Source organism: Cervus canadensis, chromosome 29 (genome assembly GCF_019320065.1).
Source record: "Cervus canadensis isolate Bull #8, Minnesota chromosome 29, ASM1932006v1, whole genome shotgun sequence".
Taxonomy (NCBI): domain Eukaryota; kingdom Metazoa; phylum Chordata; class Mammalia; order Artiodactyla; family Cervidae; genus Cervus; species Cervus canadensis.
This window is the reverse complement of record NC_057414.1, coordinates 10457224-10481401: the sequence shown is the minus strand read 5'-3', so window position 1 is coordinate 10481401 and position 24178 is coordinate 10457224. Positions and strand designations below refer to the sequence as shown.

The 24178-nt window shown below is 48.6% G+C and overlaps 1 protein-coding gene across 9 annotated transcripts in view; it reads right to left on the bottom strand.

Moving 5' to 3' along the window:
* The window catches only part of TENM4 (teneurin transmembrane protein 4), an 816614-nt gene that overhangs the window by 553493 nt on the left and 238943 nt on the right, over positions 1-24178 (bottom strand). For 7 of the 9 annotated variants that reach the window (XM_043452828.1, XM_043452823.1, XM_043452819.1 and 4 more), the window contains one exon: positions 6678-6779. The exons of the other annotated variants lie outside the window; for them this stretch is intronic. In XM_043452828.1, coding sequence (XP_043308763.1) covers positions 6678-6687 — 10 coding nt within the window. In that variant the 5' untranslated portion in view covers positions 6688-6779. The remainder of the gene's footprint in view (positions 1-6677; positions 6780-24178) is intronic. 9 annotated transcript variants of the gene reach the window in all.

Below are 24178 nucleotides of genomic sequence, written 5' to 3'. Positions count from 1 at the left end.
ACCCACTCTAGTATTCTTGCCTGGGAAATCCCATGGACAGAGGTACCCGATGGGCTACAGTCTGTGGGGTCACAAGAGAGTCAGACATGACTTAGTGACTAAACAACAACAACAATCCTGGGGTGGGGGTGGGGATGGATGCCTCAGTTTATAAATCTGTCAAATGGAGAAAGTACTCCCTAAGTGCTGTGATGATTAGATAATATGGTGAATGCTTGGCACACCGTGAGTGCTCACTTAGCTGTTAGTTTCCTTCCTCTTTCTTTTTCTCATTTCCCTTTCTCTTCTAGATCACTGACATTACTTTATTTGTGAGTGACTTTGAACGAGTAGTGGATGACTTTTATCTGCCTATTGGTGATCAGAGTCTTCTGCACATGTAAATTTTAAACCATCAATTAAATGCTTGTGCAAAAACTTTCAGTGGTTTATCATTTCTTTTTTTTTTTTTTTTTTCGGTTTATCATTTCTTAAACAAGATAACAGGACATCTCGGCTTCCCTGTATGGCATCCCAAGCCTTCTACCAGGAGGCCTCAACCTCTCAACACACTTCCGTTGCAATACTCACCTAGTGGTACCCACCAGGATGCTGGATGAATGATTTATGTTGAGCTAATACGGTGTGAGGAAGGGGTCTAACTTCAAGTTTTTGTGTGTGGATCCCTAGTTGTTCCAGTACTATTTGCTGAAAAGATGACTCTATCTCTGAGCCTCAATCACCTCATCCCTAAAATGAACTTGAAAAGGTAATTCCACTCCTGGGCATATACCCTGAGGAAACCAGAATTGAAAAAGATACATGTACCCCAATGCTCATTATAGCACTATTTACAATAGCTAAGACATGGAAGCAACCTAGATGTCCATTGGCAGATGAATGGATAAGGAAGTTGTGATACATATACACAATGCAATATTACTCAGCTATAAAAAGGAACACATTCAAGTCAGGTCTAATTCGGTGGATGAACCTAGGACCTGTTGTACAGACTGAAGTAAGACAGAAAGAGAATGACAAATACCATATACTAACACATATATGTGGAATCTAGAAAGATGGTACCAACAGTTCTACATGCAGGGCAGCAAGGGAGACACAGAGGTAAAGAACAGACTTTTGGACTCGGTGGGAGAAGCTGAGGGTGGGATGATTTGAGAGAAGAGCATTGAAACATAGAGAAGGGAATGGAAACCCACTCTAGTAATCCTGCCTGGAGAATTCCATGAACAGAGGAGCTTGGCAGGCTACAGTCCATGGGGTTGCAAAGAGTCAGGCATGACTGAGCAACTATCACTCACACTCACTCATTGAAACACATACATTATCATATGTAAAATAGGTAACCCAGGCAAGTTTGATGTATGACGCAGGGCACCTAAAGCTGGTACTCTGTGACAAGCTGAATGGATGAGAAGGGGAAGGAGGGGACACGTGTATACCTATGGCTGAGTCATACTGATGTGTGGCAAAACCATCACAGGATTCTAAAGTAATTATCCTCCAGCTAAAATAATTAATTAAAAAAAGACTACCTTGTAAGAAAAGATCACTACTGTGAACATTCAAAGAGATAGAAAATGGTGTGCTGTGGGGGGTGTGGGGTGGTCCCCGGCACACAGCAGTCAGCCGATGCCTATAACCAAAGACACAAAGAACAGGTTAGTGGGCATTGAGACAGCGGCCATCCTCACTTCCCCTGGACCGCAGGCGCTCCGCCATCCCTAAAGAGCAGTCACGGCTGCAGCCCCACGCACTTGTCACGAGAGCCTGTGCCATCCTCAGGACAGCGGTGTCCAAACGCCCCCTTCCCAAGAACCCCTCTTCTGACTGGCCCTGATCACTTTCTCGTCTCCATTTCCCTTTTTCCTCCCTCACATTCTATCTTAATTTTGTATTAAATGTTCTTCGTCTTAATTAATCAACTACAATTTTGCTAGCCCACTCAAATCTTTTTGGGCAAGGTGGTGGGAAGGCATGAATGAACGAATGAGTCAAGCAAAGAAAAGACCCCTAATTTAAAGCTCGAACAGTGAGGCCCGTGAGCTAAAGGGATGGACAGGCCACCCCATGTGGAGGGGTCAGAAGCGGGCCTGTGTGAGGGTCCCTCCAGCCCAGCACTCTCTACATGCCCCCCCACTTCCCCTCCCGCCCTGGAGCGAGAGCAAGCCTCTTAAATCACATCTCCCTCCTCCACTGTGTTTGCAACACCTCCCAATTTAGTTTTCGCTCTGAATTTCATTAGTGTCCTATTTGCCTCGTCTTCCTGATCTCTGAGGCAGGCGTTAGGCAGGAGGAGACTGAGTTGGCAGCAAGGGCTCCTGCCTCCTGACCGCGGGTGAGGGAAGAAGGAAGAGGAGGACAGGCCCCTCGGATGGCGTTCTGGTCAACTCAGCTCAGCCCAATGAGCTGTTCCTGGATGCTACCTGTGCGCCAGGCTCCGGGGGCCCCCAGCTGAGGATCTGAGCCTGCCCTGGAAACCCCGGGCTCAGGGGGATGGAGGAACAGTGCCCAGGTGATGTGCTGCAGGGGAGTGGCCCCGCTGGGCTGGCAGAGTGAGTGAGCACGAGGGGGCGAGGGCGGGGAGGAAGGCAGTGGGGACCTTCCCGGAAGAGAAGACAACACACAAAAAGGCAGGATGCCGAGAACAGAAGAGTGTAACGAGTCACGCTGTGGAATCTTTCGTTCAGCTGTTTGTCTACTCATTCAGTCATCCATCGCCTATTTCCTGAGTGCCTGCTGCATTCCAGGCAGTGTTCTAGACATCATAAACCCGCCGAAACAACACAGAGTAACCCCCTGCCTTCATGGAGCTTACATTCCAATGGGGGAAGAGCAGAAGACAGACTTAAGAGTAATATACAAAGTGCCAGGTGGAGATAAATGCTACCGAGGAACGGTCAAAGGGAAGACAGGCACTGGAAGACCTGGAGGGTGAGGACTGCCTTCCCTTCTCACCTCCTCTAAGCCCACCTTGCTCACACCACGGGACCCCTGCTGCATTTGCTGATTCAGCCCCAACTATGCTCTGCTCACTTGGATGGCGACCTGGAGGTCTGTTCCCTCTGCCTGAAGAGTTCTCTCCAAGACTGGAAAAGGGATTCGATGCCTTATGCTTTGAGGGGGGAATGTGTTTATGGTTCAAGGACGAGCACGGGGGCCACTGGCGTGAGCGAGGGACAGACAGAGACGGGGTAGGAGGGGACAGGGGCTGGCTCGGGTGAGTCCTGGGGGGTCAGGGTGAGGTCTGTGACCTTTCCTCTGCGTGAGCTGGGGAGCCATGAGTGAACTGTGGGCAGAGGAGTGATCTGATCTGACTGAACCCATCAGATCAGATCTGTTCCCTCCCCCGGGAGGGAATGGTGGCAGCAGAAACCCCCAAGGAGGCCACTGCAAGGATCCAGGTCCGAGGGTGGCTCGGACCAGGGAGGCGACAGGGGAGCTGGTCACAGGTGCTGAGGAGGGGAGAAAAGTGGTGGAGTCAGGGCAAATGCAGCACCAAGTGTGAGTGGAGGGACGGGGTGGGGGGAAATGAGACAGGACAGAAAAGGAGGAACATTCTAGACAGAAGAGTCCCCCCAGTGCCAAGGCTGAGACTCAACCCCATCCTGCCAGGCTCAGATCCTGCTACTGAAGTTCCTGCAATTTCTCCTCTGTCTCAATGCACGTGGGTTCAGCGAGCCTTGCTCTGGGCCCAGCTCTCCCGGCGGCATCACCAGGGGAATGAGAGACCCCCTCTCTGGGCTCCGAGGGGCCCCTCTGTCAGAGCTGAGAGCTGCATTCACATGTGACACTTCAGGATGCTCGGGGAACCAGTGAGAGAGAGGCCCGGGATGGGGGAGATTTATGGGAGGAAGAGGAGACCACCTTTCTTGGGTTTAGATGCAGTGAGGAATGAGATTTAATTTTTAACTCTAGCATTCATATCCTCCTTACAAGTGAGCCTAGATGGGGTGAAAGAGTTCACCTGCAGCCCAGTCATCTTCCCTTGCTGAAGGAGCCTCCGTTTTGTCATCTTCAGTTCCGTTCAGTTCAGTTCGGTTGCTCAGTCGTGTCTGACTCTTTGCGACCCCATGGACTGCAGCATGCCAGGCCTCCCTGTCCATCACCAAATCCTGGAGTTTACTTAGACTCACGTCCATTGAGTCAGTGATGCCATCCAACCATCTCATCCTCTGTCATCCCCTTCTCCTCCCGCCTTCAATCTTTCCCAGCATCAGGGTATTTTCCAGTGAGTCAGCTCTTCGCATCAGGTGGCCAAAGTATCGGAGTTTCAGTTTCAGCATCAGTCCTTCCAATGAATATTCTGGACTGATTTCCTTTAGGATGGACTGGTTGAATCTCCTTGATGTCCAAGGGACTCTCGAGATGGAATTATAAGAACTACCTCTTGGGGTTGCGGCTGTTTGATGAGATGCATCAATCAAGTACTTGGCACAATGCCTCAATTAATGTCACCCCATTTTACCTGTCCCTCTATAAAAAGCAAAAATCTTAATAGGTGTCATCAGAGAACTATGGCTTCTCAGGTGGTACCAGTGGTAAAGAATCCACTGGCCAATGCAGGAGATGTAAGAGACATGGGTTCCAACCCTGGGTTAGGAAGATCCCCTGGAGAAGGGAATGGCTAACCATTCCAGTATTCTTGCTGGGAAACCCCATGGACAGAGAAGCCTGGCAGGCTACAGTCCATGGGGTCACAAGAGTTGGACATGACTAATGTGACTTAGCATGTACAGAAAACCACTGTGTCTCCACTGGGAAACATTTATCCCAGCTTGTAGTTATAGGCATTCACCAGGCTGAGAGCAGAGGCTACGTCTGTTTTTTTTCCCTGTTATATTCCCAGAGCCTAGCATGGTGCTGGGTCTACTGTCAATATACAATATGTTTTTGCTGAATTGGTAAATAAATGATTGAATCTGAGGTTATGTATGATCTAGGCTCTGGTGCTTTTTATCTGGGAGACCTCAGATAAGATAATTAATGTCTCCGGGTAAAAAAAGAAATACTGATAATCTCTTTAGAATGTGTTAATATCATTAGTTCTGAATATGAGTTATTTGGTTGGAACACCAGATTAAGGGGCTTCCTAGGTGGCACTAGTGATAAAGAACCCATCTATCAATACAGCAGACATAGGAATGCAAGTTCGATCCCTGAGTTGGGAAGATCCCCTGGAGAAGGAAATGACAACTCACTCCAGTATTCTTGCTTAGAGAATCCCCATGGACAGAGTAGGCTGGTGGGCTACAAGTCTATAGCCTCGCCAAGAGATGAACACAACTGAGGTACCTCAGAACGCACACGCACACCAGATTAAAAAACTAAAGAAATGGAAAAAAGAAATGTCTCTGAGTCTCGGTTTTCTTACCTGTAAAATGGAACTCATAATATCTACTATGGTAGAGGCAGTTACCGCCCATCAAATATCTATACTTCCCAGAGCCCTAGAAACCAGGTTAGACCTCATGATTAGTTCTGGCCCACAGGCTGTGCCACTTTTGAGCCAAAGCATTTAAGAGCCAGTGCTTAACCTTCCAGCCACCTCTTCCCCCAATGCGAAGATCAAGGTGGCCCCTTGTTCCAGGGGCTACACCTAAAACATGGCAGAGCTGCCACCAGCCTGACCCCTGAGTCACTGGGTAGGGCAGAGCCCTCCACCCTCCTTGGTTAGATAGGTAGCATGAACAAGAAATAAACCTTCACTGTGTGAACCCACTGAGATTCCGGAGTTCATTTATTACTGCAGCATAACTGAGCCCAGAAAGACTTGGGCTTCTACCCAGCACGATCGTGCACATGGTAAGAAGAAGTGCTTGGTTCACAGCTTGTTGTTGCTGTTCGGTCAGTCGCTCAGTCGTGTCTGACTCTTTGCGACCCCATGGACTGCAGCACGCCAAGTTTCCCTATCCCTCACCATCTCCTGGAGTTTGCTCAAACTCACGTCTGTTGAATCGATGATACCATCCAACCATCTCAGGCTCATCCCCTGGGTCCTGGCCTTTCCCCCCGATTCTGTAGCCTTCCTGATGACCCAGGCTCCATTTATGATGCTCCCTTTCTCTCTGCCATGTTCTTTCTCTAGCTTGAAACATCCTTCTACTCCCTACTCCTCCGCAGGTGTGTTCTGGTCTTGCCATTGCACAGCAGTACCAGAAAAGCCCCGGGAAAGCCATTCTGGCCAGCTGGACCTGGCCTGTGGACCACCTGTCCTCTCGGCAGTCGCCCACACACTTCCTCCTACCTCATTCTCAATTTTGCCTCCTAGTCCACTCCAACTCAGCTTGAAATGTAACCACCAAACGCTGGACCCTGCCCTTGGTGCCTGGGGGCCCAGGATGACTCTTGAGGCTGTTGCGGCCTCTGTGGACCCGGTTACGCACCGTGCTTCCTGGGTGCCAGCTCCCCACTCACACCCGGCTGCATGCCTGGCCCTTGCCTGCCCTGTCCGCCCACCAAGCTGGCACTGGCTTGGCTTCCAGCAGCCACCCATCCCGCCACTGCATCTGCTCTCCAAGAAGGCCACCTCCACCCTGGCCTGACCTCTCCACTCCCTAGGCAGCTTAGTTGGCAAAAGCCTTCAACCTGTTTTCAGATTCTAAGACGCCATTTCTCATCAAGACCACAGGTTTGCAGTTGATGACACGGAAAATCAGGGCAGACAAGGGACTGACCTGGCTCCATGTCAGCACGTTCTGAAGAGTCAGCAGTGTCCGTGGGCCCTGAAGCCCTCTCTCCAGGGCCATCAGCTCCTGGAGGATGGGATGGGATCCTTCCTGTTGAGGCAGAGAACAGAGATTCAAGGGAGTGCAGTGGCAAGATGTCCTTGACCCTGTCTTACAGATTTCTCCCCAGCAAATGTGCACCAGTGGGGAGAGGGGGCTGGTTCCTGGTCCCCCAGGCATGCAGAAAAGCAAGTGGGGTCTCAAATACCCTGGGAATCCTGCACAACACCCTGCCTGCAACCTTTCTTTCCTCTCCCGTCTCATCTGGCCTTGTGTGACAGCCACTGTAGACACGGGCCTCCTCAAGCTTACCAAACCCCCGGAGGGTCAGAACTGCAGATCAGCCCTCTTTACAAGCCTGGCATAGGCAGCTTGGTGTAGAGTAGACACCGAGTGTTCCGTGAAGGACTTACTGTGCTGTGATGGAAGCAGGGAGCAAGGAGCAGGCAGAGCATGTGGCCAAGGCACCGGCCTCTGCAGCAGTTCTATCATTGATTCACTGGGCAAATAAATACATCACTTAGTGTCCTGCCCTATAGAATGGCCCCATCCTCCCTGCGATATATCATCTGGGAGTCACATGGGCAAAGGCTCCTTACACCCAAGAGTCTGGCTCTGGTCCACTTGCTTATCACTCTGCAACCTCTAGCAAATCACTTCCCCTCCTTGAGCCTTTGTCTGAAAGAGAAAAACTCGGAGCTAGGCTACATGTAAGATTCTTTGTGCCCCGAGAATTCTATGACGATGTTGATTCATCTCCACACATCCAGTGCCCAAAGAGGTGTCTGTCCACAATAAAGCTTTGTGAAATGAATAAAAGAAAATTCCATCTCACTCTAGGGAAGAGTGACAAGAGGGCCAAAGGTTTTAAGCCATTTGCAGCAGATCACTGCGAGAGGAGGAGCTGGGATTTGAACACAGGTCCTCATAGACTCAAGGACGTCAAGTACTCTTGAGGTCTCTGTACTTCTCCTGCACCAACTACTGCAGTCACCCACTGAAGACACGACAAATTGCCTTTTTATATGAAAGACGCACTAAGCTAAAGGACAATGCACGAAGGATACATCCATCTGAAGTACAAAGTCATTGTTTGAGAAATTCCCTGAATACATATTTGCCAAATATACCTAGGAGCCTAGCTAAGAAGACGTTATTGCCTATTAGAAGGTGAGGAATTACTGGTAATCTTCATTAAGACAAAACTCCCCTAGGTGTGAAATTTTGCTAGCTTCATCTGCATTTCCTGTTTCTTTACTGTAAATTCTCGTTATTCTACACAGAGTGACTGTATTGGGTGGAAACATTCACCAGGCTCTGCCCAAGTGCAGAGTACTCTTCCCTCAGGGCTCAGGCTCCCAAACACCACCAGTTAGAATCAGCAAGACTCAAGTTTGGAGGTAAACTAGAAGAATCCTTATAAACCATACTATATTCACTAAAACAAAAAATAGGCAGTAATCATAGGAAATGTCTATCATTTTATGTATCTCAAATGAGCGGTAATGGTTACTGTGCCCTTAATTTCTATTTACTGTGCCTTGTTCATTACTAGTTTACCCTCCAGAGTTTCAGAGGGGAGCAGGAAATTGGCTGTAATGATGCACGTGGCGATAGGCCCTTCCTCTTGCGTGTGGCCCTCTTCTCCCGGGCCCGGCGCCTTGTGGATTTTAGGACTCAGCGTTGTCGGCTTGGCCTGCAAGGGACACACTGCGGTCCTAATCGTATCCCGTGACTTGGATGAAGCACTTCGTGTCTTTCTCAAACCCCTCTCCTTTGTCCAGGTCACACAATTTCACTCTGGCTCCAGAGCTTTGGGCCAGAGCTGCTACTTGGGACCTTTATCTGATCCCCTATCTTGAAGATGCTGCAGAACTACAGGCTTACTTCTCTTCCACCTTCATCTTTGCCAAGCTTCCAGGGAAAACCTCTACTCCTTTTCTTCACTTATTATTTTCAGTTTGTATCCCCGAATTCCCTTTTTCAACGTCAAGTCATCACTTGGTACATGGAGGAGGATTTGATCCCTCCTGGGTACCAAATTCCAGGCTAGGGATCCCTACCATGATCCCTCATGGGTACCAAATTCCATGGATGCTCAAGCGCCTCATATAAAACAGTATAGGATTTGCATGTAACCTACACATAACCTCCCATCGACATGAAATCATCTCTAGATTACTTATGATACCTAACACAAGATAAATGATATGTAAACACTTGTAAATACAATGTAAATGCTATGTAAACATTTACCGGTGGGGCCAAGTCAACTTTGGTTCTGGGAACTTTCTAGAGACTTTTCCCCCCAGCATATTTTCAATCTGTGGTTGGTTGAATCCACAGACCTGAAACCCACGGGTATAAACGGCTGACTGTACCTCCAATAAGCACCACTTGACGGTGAATGAAATCAAAACACCCAAGGATTGACCAAAGGCTTTAGGGCTTCCCCGGTGGCTTAGACAGTAAAGAATCTGTCTGCAATGCAGGAGACCCGGGTTCAATCCCTGGGGTGGGAAGTTCCCCTGGAGAAGGAAATGGCAACCCACTCCAGTACTCTTGCCTGGATAATCCCATGGACAGAGGAGCCGGGTGGGTTATAGTCCATAGGGTCACAAAGAGTTGGACACTATCGAGCGACTAACACTTTCCCTTTCATGTACCAGCAGTTTATGAAGGGCAATGCAGTTAGGACTGGGTGAGGGTGTTCATTCCTTCACTTGCTCACTCGCTCACTCACTCACTCCTATTCGGGAGTGTTAGGTGTGATACTGGACACATTGAGGGCCCAGAAGTCCCTCAGGGGACTCACAGGGTGATAAGGAAAATAAGACAGCAGGGCTGCAAGTAACGGAAATGCTTGGCAGTTTTGGGGGTGGAAACAGAAAAACAAAACAGTCAGAGGAGGGAGAAACAGAGAGGCCACGTCAGCTGATGAAACAGGGAGCACTGATGGGACAGCACACCATCCGTGCCCAGCCAGCCACCAGGGACAGGGTGGGGGGTTGCTGGCATGGGGACAGGGTGGGCACCCGTGTGAGGGTGTGAAGGCTCGGGAGGGGAAAGTATGGGTGAAGAACGAGTGAGGACTGCGTGGGGGGAAGCGGAAGGTACCTGACAGATGACATGGGCCCCAACAAGCAAGGCCCCGAATGTCAAAACAGAGAAGGTGGCCATCATTCACTGGTAATAGAGCCACTCAGGGCTTCTGAGCAGAGATGTGACATAATTAGAGACGTGTTGCAGGAAGATGGATTTGGCGAGCTTGCACAGTGCGGACTGGAAGGGGAGGAAGCTAATTGTGTGCCAGGAACTGGGCAGTATTCGGGGCTGGTACATATTTGAGCTCAGTTAACCTTCTAAACAACCGTAGGAGACAAGCCTATTCCTTCCAGACTTGCAGATGAGAAAATGAGGCTTCAGGGAATTCTAGCTGCTGGCCCCTAATCCCCTGGCTAGGAAGCGCAGCAGATGAGATCTGGATCCAGTTCTTTCCTTTCCCAGGTGAGCCTTAAAGTGCGCTGTGACCTGTGTGGACACTTGTACACTGGACAGCCCAGGACACCTTCTGCTCCCAGCGTACCTCCCGCCTGCCCTAGGAAGGGGGTGGGGGGAAGCAGGATGGTTTCCTGGGCTGCCTTTTGAGAGGCTGAGATGGAATTAAGTGCCAAGTGCCTTTGCTCCAGTTAGCTTTCCCCCGTGCGTGCATACGTGCTAAGTCGCTTCAGTTGTGTCCGACTCTTTGTGATCCCATGGATGGTAGCCCACCAGGCTCCTCTGTCCATGGGATTCTCCAGGCAAGAATACTGGAGTGGGTTGCCATTTCCTTCTCCAAGAGAATCTTTCTGACCCAGGGAATGAACCCCTGTGTCTTAAGTCTCCTGCAATGGCAGGCAGGTTCTTCACCTCTAGCGCCACCTGGGAAGCCTCCAGCTTTCCCCCAGGTGACCCCAATCTAGAAGATAAGATAACATCGTGAGTTGCCTCCCAAACAACATGGACTACAGTCTCTTGCAGAGAATTCCAAAAGTAGCAGGGGACTACCTTATTCTCTTGTAGGGAATGCTAACTTCTGTCAGCTAAGTTTAAGAGAGGCAGCCGACCAGGAGCCCAGGGAAACACTCTTGAATACCCAGGCCTCCTCTGCTGGGCCATGGAGAATGTCAGTGAGGAGCCCGTCACTGTTTGGGGGGAATGCTAGGAGGACTCAGTGCATTCCATCTGCATCGGCACACCTGCAGCCTGGAGAGAGCTGTCATGAATCACTCCCATCAAGATGCCTGCTGCGAAAACTTGTTTTTTTCCCCAAGGAAAAAAAGATTTCCTCATTCTAAACATGGGACATGGTGATGGCTGTGCCATACACTGGACAATCCAAGGTGTAGGTTCTCTTCAGGGAAGCCTGGCACAGTGGCAAGAGCAGGGACTTAGGAAGCAAATAGGTTGGGTCTTAATCACACCCTCCAACCTCCCCAGGTTACTGGCTATACCTATGGGGCCTTGGGCAAACCACTTGGCTCCTTGTGCGTACATGCTAAGTTACTTCAGTTGTGTCTGACTCTTTGCGACCCTGTGGACTGTAGCCCACAAGGCTCTTATGTCCATGGGATTCTCCTGGCAAGAACACTGGAATGGGTTGCTGTGCCCTACTCCAGGGGATCTTCTTGACCCAGAGATTGACTCTTAAGTTTCCTCATTATTAAATGGGAATGATAATAATGACTTAGAGAGACTAAGTGCCAGGCCCTGGGCACATACATAAGAATGTGTAATAACTTCTTGTCTTTTTATGTTCAACATTTTGGCTATGCCCTCCCAGTGAGGTTGTTCTCCTCACAAATTTACCAACTGAAGTCATGGATTTTTGGAGGAAAAAATGCTGCAATTATAGTAGGTTGTTAATACCCTTGACCTAGTGCTTATTGGGCTTCCCTGGTGGCTCAGATGGTAAAAGAAAGAATCTGTCTGCAATGCGGGAGACCCAGGTTTGATCTCTGGGTTGGGAAGATCCCCTGGAGAAAGGAACGACTACCCACTCCAGTATTCTTGCCTGGGGAATTCCATGGACAGAGGGGCTTGGTGGATTACAGTCCATAGGGTTGCAAAGAGTCAGACATAACTGAGCAACTAACACTTCCAGAGCTTATTAAGAGCATCTTGGAATTGTTGGCATATCTTTCTCCTCCACCATACTGGGACCTTCCTGAAGAGGGTAACTGCTGTGGCTTCAATTTTGGGTAAACAGATGTCCCTTTCTACCTCAATTCCCTTCAACTGACATCCAAACAGACCAGAGTCTGTGGTTCTTCTGGCATTTTATTTTCCCAGCCTGGTTAGAATAGCGACTTCTAAACAACACCTTCAAGAGCAAATACAATCCTCTGAAAACGATCTCATTAGCATGGAATCATTTAGCATGGGACACTTCACTGTGTTACTCTGTTAAGAGCTTTGGTTTCTAATCCAAGACAATTATATGTGCCAACATATTCAATAACATCTTAATAATACCAAACCTCCCAGGTCTCCGGACATAATCAGATCAGTATGAGAGAGCTGGGGTCTAACATGATACGAGAACGGCACGTGGCAGAGGAGAAGGAGATGAAGCATTAAAACTGGGTTCAAACCCTGGCTTGTGCAGCTGGGACGGACTTGCGTGGTGCCTGAGACAGGGATACACTCTCAGCAAAGGATCATTCCTTTCTCTTCCTCTGGCTCCAGAGAAAAGCAAAGCTATGAAATTTGTTTCAAGTGAACAGAGAGAGAAGAGAAGATTCACCACATTCCTGAGTCCACTTACAATATGGATTTCTTTTTTTTTTTTTTAATTTCTTAAGCTTTTCTCCCTGAGGACTGGAGGAAGTGGGTTATTTCATTTTAATTATGGCAGCTGCAGCTGCTGCTTGTGAACCCAAAAACCAATTTTCAGATCAAAAAGAAAAACACATACACATCCCCACAGACAAACTCAGCCAGAGCATCAACTACACACGTGAAGGACAGCTCCTTCAGAGAGCACATGGGTGGGGGTGGGCGTGGAGAAATCTGGGCTGTCCTGCTCGAGACACTCAGATCCAGGCGGAGATCCCTAGAGGTGCTTCCCCCCGGCTTCCCTCCCACCTGGCTTCCTTTCTGCCCCCAGGATCCACACCCAGACCATGAGCCACAGGGCAGCATAAAGGAATGTTTCATGTCCAGCAGCTATGCACTTTTAATGCACACGGGGGAAATAAAGGCAGCAGATTGTTTTCTGTAGCCTTCCTGTGGATTTCTCACTAGGCATCCTCATTCAGGAAGACCTGAGATTTTTTTTTTTTTTTTTACAGGTCCTCCATGTGTCCAAGAGCCAGCCCCAGACTTGTGGCAGTGAGGATCTCTCGTGCAGGGATGGTGGGTGGAGCTCGCTTGCCATTTTCTGGCTCACAGGCTGTATCCAGGTTTCCACTCAGTGTTCGCTTGTGTGGTTCATTCCCCGTGTGCTCCCCAGCGGCTCTCAAGGTTAGCCATGGCAGGCAATGGTGCGCGAAGCCTCCCCAGGTGAGCAGCCCAAATTCGCAACACGTGCAGGTGTTATCTTTCAGAAGATTGAGGAAGATCCATGCTAATTCAGGGACGTTTGTCAGGGAGGAGGCTGGGAACAGCAGGTGGGGCATCAACATTCACCTGTCAGTGAGTAAGAAGAGAGAGACTGGGCTCTCACCAGAGAAAGACCACGTGCTGCCGGGGATACGTGAGAACTCTGCCTGCAAGACTTGGCATACAAGGAAGCATCGCGCAGGGGTGGGGCGGAGGAGTTAACTGTTCTCAGGTGCCATGAAGCAACCTGAGGACCTCAGTGGAGTCAGTGGAAAGTTTTCTCAGTTTTCTGAACCTTTTCTTGGGTCGGGAAAAAGGGTGCTTTCTGGCCCGACCCAATACTTCACCAGTGCTCACCTTTAAGCCCTTCCAGCACAGCATCAAAAATTCTGCAATCTGAATGTGCATGACAAATGCTCACTCTTGTTCTCAACCACCTGAGTGCTCCCAGACCCCCAGGCCTCTGGTCAGCTTTGTCATCAGAACATCACCAGTTCTGAGGCTGGCATTTCCACAAAGCCACTGCAAGAAACGTGGGTTCAGTCCCTGGGTTGGGAAGATCCCCTGGAGAAGGGAATGGCAACCCACTCCCATATGCTTGCCTGGAGAATTCCATGGACAGAGGAGCCTGGCGGGCTACAGTCCATGGGGTCTCAAAGAGTCAGACACGACTGGGCGCGCGCACACACACACACACACACACACACTCCTGTTGTACACACACAACTGCACTCCCACGCCAAAGAGCCACCAGACCTGGTGTTTCTACCACGAAACCCTGCCCTGACCTCTGTGCAGCTCCAGTTCTCTCCAATCCCTTCCTTCACATGACCGGAAGGCCACGTGCTCTTCCTAAGACGCAAGTCTGACCCTGCTGTTCCTGGCCTGAAATGCTTGCTGGTGCCTCACTGTCTTGGGGACAAAATCCAAAGCTCTCCCTAGAAGATGCACTTCTCTTCACGCCAAACCTGGCCATGTCTCCCGCCCGGTCCCCGCCACTCTCCCAACGGTGCCGCAGCCAAGTGAAGTGAAGTGAAAGCTGCTCAGTCGTGTCCAATTCTTGGGGACGCCATGGACTATACACTCCATGGTATTCTCCAGGCCAGAATACTGGAGTGGGTAGCTGTTTCCTTCTCCAGGGGATCTTCCCAACCCAGGGATAGAACCCAGGTCTCCCGCGTAGAGGGCGAATTCTTTACCAACTGAGTCACAAGGGAAGCCCAAGAATACCTCAGTGGGTAGCCTCTACCTTCTCCAGGGGATCTTCCGACCCAGGGATCGAACCGGGGTCTCCTGTATTGCAGGCGGATTCTTTACCAAGGGAGCTATGAGGGAAGCCCACACCCAAATGTTTTCAGTCCCGCTGTCTTCCGGTTGCCGCTCCCTTGGCGGGGACGGCCCCGGAAGGCTCCTTCACGAGCTGACTGTGCAGCGCCCCGTCTTATCCCGGGGAAGCGTCTCCCTGCTGCTCCCACTGTGTGGGTCCTGAGCGCCGACGCCGCCGTTCCGCCCCCATTCCGGCCGCGCTGCCTTCCAGGCACGGGCGCATGGCACACCGCGAGAGGTTCGTTCACTAACTGAGGCCGGTGGGTTGTGAGCACAGGTGTACCACGTGCAGGTAGAAGATTTAACTGCCAACGCAGGACCCTCCAGAGCTCTTTTATTCTGGCACGGAGATCGGCACAGTTGGGGTGATTTGTCAGCCTGGGTCCCTGGGGGACCTCAAAGCTGAAACCCCTCCCCCAGCCCACCCCTCCTTCGGCCCATGGTGAATGTGAGAGAGTCAACCCTTTGCTATAAACCATTATGATTTGGTGATGATGTGTACCCAGCATTAACTAGCTGATCTGACAGATTCATGGGTTCTGTAAAAAGTGTCACAGTTTTTTTTTTTTTTAAATTGACGTACGGTTGATTTACAATATTGTGAGGATTTCAGGTGTATAGCAAAACGATTCAGTTATATAAATTCTTTTCCATTATAGTTTATTACAAGATATTGAATATGGTTCCCTGTGCTGTACGGTAAATCTCTGTTGTTTATCTTATATAAGGTAGTGTACATCTGTTAATTCCAACTCCCAATTTATTCCTCCCCTCACCACTTCCTCTTGGGGAACCATCAATTTGTTTTCTGTGCCTGTGAATCTGTTTTCATCTTGTAAATAAGTTCATTTGTATTGTTTTTTTAGATAGAATTTCCACATTCTTAAAAAGGGCCCTGCCTCCCTGGCCATCATTGATTGGTTCAGGGTTGGGAGCCTTAATAAAGCCAGATTAACCACAGTTCTGGGGGGTGGGGTCGGGGAGATCAGAACCTGATCAAAGCTGAGTCAGTTGGAATTCTTCCCTGGGATTTCTGAAAACAGGAAGTGAAAAGGAATGTGGTCTCTAGCTGTGATGATTGACCCAATGAAGACCCAGTGCAGCCAAAATAAAAATTAATAAATTTAAAAATTGACTAGCTATTAGTGGCCATGTGAGTGTTATGGGCTGAATTCTGTCCTCCACAAAAGGTATGTTGGTGTCCTAATCCCTTGTGCCTGAGAATGGAAACTTTACTTGGAGATAGTCTCTTGGCAGAGGTAATCAAGTTAAAATGGGGTCACTGGGGTGGGCTCTCATCCGATGTGGTTTGTGTCCTAAAAAAGGCGGGGGGGGGAGGGGTTGGAGATTTGGACATAGAGAAGATGGGAGTTATGCTACCACAAGCCAAGAACTTCCAGCGGCAGTGACAGAGGCCTGGGGAGAGCCTTCCCTTCAGAGAGAACCCGGTCCTTCTGACCCCTTGATTTGGGACTTTTAGCCTCCAGAACTGTGAGACACGGCATTTCTGTTGCATTAGCGTCTCAGTTTGTGTGCTTTGTTATGAGAACCCTGCAAACTAACATGGAAAAAATAGAGAGAGCTAAGGTTTGCAGGGAGAGAAAGAATCTCAGAAGTAGGAGAAATGACCAGAGGAGCAAAAAGAAACAGAACAAATCTTAACAGAATTAAAACTGTGAACCCGATTCTACTGCATCTCCGTGTTGTCTCTGGCTACAAGTTCAACTCCTTGGATTTGATGAGGTAGTAGTAAAAGTCCCTCTGTTTTGAGTGAGTTCTGAGGTTTCTGTCACTTTGAATCAAGAGTCCTAACCAGCTGTTATTCATATTTAATAGTTATCATTAATGCTAGGAAAAGGAAAACAGTGCAGACGGCTCCCAGTGATGCCAGATTGGTGATGGATGGACAAGCAAGCCACGGCTTCCAAACACTGTCCAAACATGTCCCAGGAGGAGACAAGTTCCCCTCCTGTCTGGGTACAACTGCTTTCATACGTTCACACAGTTTAATCCTCTTGGTGTTTTCTGTAATCCAGTAATGGCCAGACTAAAATCTGAAACGGATTTTCTTCTGCACAGTTATCCCTTTCTTCCCAATCCAGACACAACTGTGTGTCTGGCCCCTTGAAATGCTCCAAAACAAAACAAGTCCAGCCCGAATCCCTCATCTTGTTTCATGTTATTTTCTTGGCTGCACAAACTTAGGGCCTTTTGTTTCTTCTGCTGTGCCCTTGGACGCTTCCTGTCCACGTTCCCCTCTGCGTGTGCTCCTACGTCAGCAGCAAGGGCTCCAAGCTAGCAGAGGAGAGAGACAGTCAGGGAAAGCAGCCTGGAAAGGATTTACCACACAGACAAGAGCTGAGGTCCCCTGAAGCAACTCACCCGCCCTCACCAGTGCACACAGGCCCTCCAGGGCAGAATGTGGCTGCATAGCAGGGGTCTGGCCTATGAGTTTGGTCTTGTAGAATAGAAGATAATTGTTCAAGCTGTCCTTGAGCCTCCAGGCTCCATTGTAAGAATAAGCAGAACCAGTCTACCTTGACGATCCCACAAAAAAAAAGAGAGACACTGCTCTCCTCTAAAGGACTGGGGACAGCAATTATCCACATGAGCAAGATTTGATGACGACAGATATTATGGAGCTCAGCACTCCCACCCCAAAGTAATGGAGGATTCTGTTTTTTTTCTCTTCCCTCATCTGTTCAATCCAGGAGAGCATACAAAAATATGATGCCTGTATCAAGTTGCAAGCTGTCTTCGTGAGAGAAATTAGCAAAAAGCAGCTATCTGGAAGGGATGAGGGCCAACTCAGCCTTGAGCAAAGAGGGTGCGGAGGGTGGAGGCTGTGCATTTGCTCTCAGGCCCCTTCCCCACACTTGCTATTCTGCTCCATATCGTGGAGAACCACAATGCTCAGAATCCTTTGCTCTCTGGCTTCTGCGTAGGTGGGCTTGTGAATGGAGGACCACAGCCAGAAGACTGGAGGTGAGAAGAAGCGAGGGTCTCTCTCATTCTCTTGCTCATCTTAGACAGTATCCTTGGCAGTGGCCACATACCATCAGTTGCTTCAGGTCCTGACAGGCACTCTGTACAGTGATTCTATCTCCTGCTGGATTGTCTCAGCTTTTGGACTCTAGAAACATCACCTTCTCTCATTGCCCCTCCAGGTCTAGGAGCAATAGTGGTTGCTTGTTGTTGTTGATTTCTGGACTGACTCAATTTGTACCGTTTATCTTCTCAGTTGCTTCATTAACTGTGCAGCCAATTTCCTGTATTAAATTCCCTCTGCTGAAAGACCTATGTTGGTTTCCACTTCCCTGCCTAGACTCTGATGGATCAAGAAAGAATCTGCAGGTAGAAGTGCCCCTTTGCAGCCTTGGGGACAATGAATGCCTGAAGACTCTCAGTGCTCGGGTTGGGATAGGGAGCTGCTGCAGAACTGAGCATGTAGTTGAGCCCAGGAGGGAATAAGTCATTGGTAAGGGACCTGTTACACACCTAGAAGAAGAAGGGTAGTCAGATCTCTGGGGTTTTTTCCCCCATGAATTTAGCCAGGTTTAATGTGACTTCCTTTATCAATTGGTAAGCTAATATGAGAAAAGCCAATTACTGATGCAAAGGATGCCAAGGAGCTGAGTTGTGAAGCTTCAGACTCGTTTGGAAGGTTAGGGTGCCCAGCATCTCTGTAGGGAAGCTAGGAGTTAAACAAAACTGAGACAGACCAAGAAAGACATCTCTTAGCAGATTCAATGAGATGTTTGAGACTTAAGGTGATGTAGCTGGATCTTGTTTCTATTGACATCTACAACTGTTAAGGGTTATCACTGGTCCTTCCAAACTCAGAGGGCAGAAGCCATGCTTTATTGAGAGAGGATGGGGACAGAAATAAAACAGAATATTTTGGGGACTGCTGAGAGACAAAGCATTCTTTGTTACTAAAGAAGAATTTAGATGTGAGAAAAGTATACATATGAGATGGTTGGATGGCATCGCTGACTCGATGGACATGAGTTTGAGCAAGCTCTGGGAGTTGGTGATGGACAGGGAAGCCTGGTGTGCTGTGGTCCATGGGGTCACAAAGAGTTGGACACAACTGAGCGACTGAACTGAACTGACTGTAATTATACATACACAGTCAGATGTAGGCACAGACAGAGAAGGAGACAATGGAGAAAAGTGCACCAGAAATAGAGGGACAATGGGTTTGCTTTGCAAGCACTCCACATGAGCCAGCCCCTTAGTGGCAGGCTAGTTTCCTAGTAGAGGTCACCTTCCCACAGTTGGATCAGGGACTCTGGTCCCTGACGGATTTGCTTTCTGCTTTTGCTCAGGCCCTTTGTCACAGGTGGCCTTTTATTGACGGATCCAAGTGTCCCAGACCAACGTCCCACACAGGAACTGAAAGGACCACCAGGTGTGGGACGGCAGGATTGTTAATGAACTGCCACATGCCTCACCTCCCTGGAAACCTCTATTGGTCCTAGAGGGGAAAAAGCAATATTGGGACTTCAGTACAGAGGTGGTCTCAACCTCAGCATCCCCAGCTTCCCCAACCTCATGTGCCCACCTACACAGACACACTTGTTTCCATGTTGGTGAAGCTGAAAACATTTGTGGGGGGGGGAGGAAACTGAATTGGAAAAGATCCAGTCCTCCCAGAGATAAGGAAACCCAAGTACATCTGGGGGTTGCAAAGGTTTTCCCACTTTAATTGTTTCCATATTATCATGTCTATTATTTTTTTAATAAAATAAAATATATTTTAGAAGAGTTTTGGGTTACAGAAAAATTGCAAACATAGTGCAGAGAGTTCCCATATACCCTGCCCCTATTTTCCCCATGACTGACATCTTATAGTATGTTTTTTGGTCACAGGTAATGAGCCATACATAATGGTCATGTATGGATGTGAGAGTTGGACTATAAAGAAAGCTGAGCGGCAAAGAATTGATGCTTTTGAACTGTGGTGTTGGAGAAGACTCTTGAGAGTCCCTTGGACTGCAAGGAGATCCAACCAGTCCACCCTAAAGATCAGTCTTGGGTGTTCATTGGAAGGACTGATATTGAAGATGAAACTCCAATACTTTGGCCACTTGATGCAAAGAGCTGACTCATTGGAAAAGACCCTGATGCTGGGAAAGATTGAGGGCAGGAGGAGAAGGGGACGACAGAGGATGAGATGGTTGGATGGCATCACCGACTCGATGGACATGGGTTTGGGTAGACTCTGGGAGTTGGTGATGGACAGGGAGGCCTGGCATGCTGTGATTCATGGGGTCGCAAAGAGTCGGACATGACTGATCGACTGAACAGAACTGAATGAGCCAATATTGATACATTATTATTAATTGATGGTTAGTCGTTCAGTCATGTCTTTGCGACCCTATAGAATGTAGCCTGCCAGGGTCCTTTGTTGATAGAACTCTCTGGGCAAGAATACTGGAGTAGGTAGCCATTCCCTTCTCCAAGGGACCTCCTGCATTGCAGGCAGATTCTTTACCATCTGAGCCACCAGGGAAGCCCCTATTATTAACAGAAATCTATAGTTTATTCAAATTTCCTTAGCATTTCCCTAATGTCTTTTTTGTTTTACGATCCCATGCAGAACACCATATGGGATCCTGAAACAAGTCATCATGTGTTCTTAGGTGCTTCTTGGCTATGATGGTTTCTCAAACTTTCCTTGTTTATGATGACCTTGACACTTTGGGGAGTACTGGAAAAGTATTTTTTGGATGCCCCACTATGGGGATTTGTCTGATAAGACTCAGGTAATGGGCCATTGGGAAGAAATATCCCCTTTGTTTTTTAACTTTCTTGATTATAAAGGCCATGCCTCCAGTCTGGCTGGGGCCCCTGATCACTAGCTCAGGAAGGCAGCCACGGCAGACATGCCTTGGAGTCACCCCAGCGTCTACAGAGTCATAGGGTACACCACAGAGCCCTCCCAGTCTGCCCATAACCAACCTCTCCAGCATCGAGTCTTGCATTTTCCTTCTCTTTTTTCTCTAGCCATACCAAACGTGCTTACAATTTCACAAACGTGTCCATACCTTCACAGCTTCATGCCTATGCATTTGCTGCTTCCTCTGCCAAAAACGCATCCCTCCCCTTGGCTGCTAGGAAACCCTCACTTAGAAGTCAGGAGTAAGCACACAGAAAAAGCATCCTCTCTGATCGCACTCCAAACAGAATTCAAGGTCTTCTTCTCTGGGCTACTCTGTGCATTCCTGCGCATTCTTGATCACCCTGCTCAGACATGTGACACCCCCTTCCCTATGTCTTTCCATAGTACTCTTCAGCATCGGACATGCTCTATGGTTATTATTCACTCTTTGTCTCCCCTGCCAGAATATAAGACTCGTGATGTTGGTCTGTTGTATTTACTGCTATTGGACAGGGCCTGGCACATAGTAGGTGCTCAATTAGTATTTTCTGGATGAATGAATGATATTGCTAGAACATTGCAGGCACTTTCTATAGTTGTCTGGGGATGTTGCTGTCTCTTTCGGTGGCTACGAACTTCCAGGGGAATGACCAGATCCTACTTAACAAGGGAAGCCTTGTGTTTTAGCCGTGACTTGCAGACCACTTCAGGACACCCTGCTTATCATTAGCTGCTGTTCCTTCCTTCAGAACCTCCCTCACGCTCTCTGGAGTACCATCTCCATGTGGCTAGAAGGGACAGTCAGTGTATTATGAAAGATCTTCTCCAGAAATTTACAATCTAAGAGCTTCTAAGCAGGGATGAGGCCCTTCTGTTTCCAGAGCTGGATTGCTGGCCTGGAACAGTGCCCTGCTCCATTACTGTATGGTCGGGACCACCCCCAGGAGCTCACTCTGCAAAGCAGAAGCCACAGGAACCCTGACGCGTAAGGAGAAGGCTCTAGTCTCTGCTGGTGATTAGCATGGGGATATGGACAACCTCCTTGAGCCCCCATTCACTCAGCAGTTCCTGGGAATTATACTATTACCTACACCACTTACTGGGATTCCCAGGTGACTTAGATGGTAAAGAATCTGCCTGCAGTGTAGGAGACCCAGGTCTGATCCCTGGATTGGGAAGATCCCATGGAGAAGGGCATGGCAACCCACTCCAGGATTCTTGCCTGGAGAATCCCATGGACAGAGGAGTCTGGTGGGCTACAGTCCATAGGGTTTCAAAGAGTTGACCACAAATGAATCGACTGAGCACACACGAATGCACACATGCACACCACTACTAGAGGCTGTTGTGAGGATCAATTGAAAAACAGGTAGGAAAGCACTTTACAATCTGTCAAACCCAATCTACATCACTTTTGCTGACATCACTAACAACTAGCCCCAAGGGTCAAGTTTTTGGAGCCCCTGACTCTGCAGAAGCCCTTGCCCCACCCCTCAATCTATAATGCTGATAGGCAGCAAGTGGGGGGAAGGGAATACGAGGTTAAACAAGTGGTTGGACCTTTTGACTCAGATCAAAATCATGTTTACAGTAAAACATACACATAAGGCAATCATATGTTTACAGTACAAAAGATTTGTCCTCTGGCTGCTTATCAAGGGGTCTTAAGCTTAGGGCTGAACATCTGAGTCTTCCTTTGATGTTCCTTTCAACTCACTGGACCCACTGGGCTGGGGACGTGGTATGTGCTGCCTGGGGAAACCTGCTTTCCCACCTTGGCTGAGGTTTTAACTGCTGACTATACAAGTTAACATGAATGGAAATTAATTTTACACAGGGAAAAGGAAAGAAAGTAAAGTGAAAAGGACATCAAGCTGGAAAAATATCTGTAGCATAAAGGACAGAAGAGGGCTAATGTCTATTCAAAAAAGTTCCCAAACTGATGTGGGAACAAATTTAAGGACACCAATAAATAGATTGGAAACAGATGTGAGAGTGTTCTACATGAACTATGTTAAGTGAATACATGCATGGAAAAAATATTCAGTTACTCTAGTAATCAAAGAAATACAAATTAGAACCAAAAATAAAATGCCATTATACATAAATTAGTAACTTGTTTTTCCCCCTCATAATTCTTTGAAGCCAGTTATTTAAGTGTATTTATTTAGCACTTACTATATACCAGCTGGGGCTTCCCAGGTAGCTCAGTGGTAAAGAATATGCCTGCCAGTGCAGGAGATGTGGGTTCAATCCCTGGGTCAAGAAGATCCCCCGAAGAAAGAAATGGCAACCCACTCCAGTATTCTTGCTGGGAAAATCCCATGGGCAGAGCCTGGAGGGCTACAGTCCCTAGGGTCACAAAAGAGTTGGACATGACTTAGCGACTAAACAACAACAAACCAGCCACAATCCACTTCCTAGTTGTGTGACCTGGGGCAAGTTATTTGACATCTCTGAATGTTCCATTTCCTTGTCTGTGCAATAAAAATGAAAACTCTTCCCAGGGCAGTTGTGACAATTATAAAATGTATTCACATACACGAATGCTTTTCATTCACTGGGCTCTGAAATTGGCTGGCAGGGGCCATTAGCTCTGAACTTAAGTGTGGAAACCCACTCTCGACTCACCCAAAGTCCTATAGCCAAGGCCTCCAACCCATTTCTTCCTGCTTCCTGTAGAAGCAGGGAAGTGTAAGGGGCACGGAAGGCAGGCTGATGAGGGGATCCACCTTGGGTGGCACAGAGGCTGGTGGGAGGTTAGGAGAGAGGGCCAGGTGGAGACAGGGCTGTACGTGGGGGCAGGGTCTCAGGCGCAGAGCCCTGGTGCCTGGATTGGTCCCCTCCCTAAGCCCTTCCTCTTGAGTTGTGCTTAGTCGCTCAGTCGTGTCCAACTCTTTGCGATCGCATGGACTGTAGCCCGCTAGGCTCCTCTGTCCATGGGGATTCTCCAGGCAGGAATCCTGGAGTGGGTTGCCATGCCCTCCTCCAGGGAAGCCCTTCCTCTTACTTGTCCCTAAAGTGAAGATGTGCTTGTGGATCCCATCTGCATTCAGGGACAGTGAGTGGGTTTTCCATTTCTCTGATAGATAATTAGAAAAGCAGGAGGTGGCAGCTGGCCTGTGTATTATCTGCTCCTACTAAACACTCTGGAGTGACGGGCAGATGCGGTGAAGCAGGAGTGACTGAGCACATCCGCAAACAACTCGCTCTCCACACACTCAACAGCCACAGGCCCAGGAAACTGCACTATATTCAAGACACGTGTCTGGAACAGAGAGAGAATGAAAAGGAATTTCTGTGAGTGAGGTTCAGAACTCTTACGGATAAGCAGTGTCTGGGAGACCACAGTTGTCCTTAAGGCAGAACCCCAGCCAGCCAGAAGAGGGGCCTATTCAGTGATGAAGTCAGAGGTCGGAGCCTGGACAAAAAATTCCCCAGGATGCCCAAGTGAGGTGTGGAGAGTGGATGGCTGAGAGCTTTCTGCTCCTTTCCTGAAAACCATCCACGAGGACATTTCAGACTCATTGAACAAGGCACTTCATGATACAGCGACCACCGGTCTCTAACCTCACCAGGCACTCGTGGTTTCCCAAAGGTACAAGGCAGTGTCAAATCTTTGTAAGGGCATAGTGGCTCTGCCTGGACAGTCTCT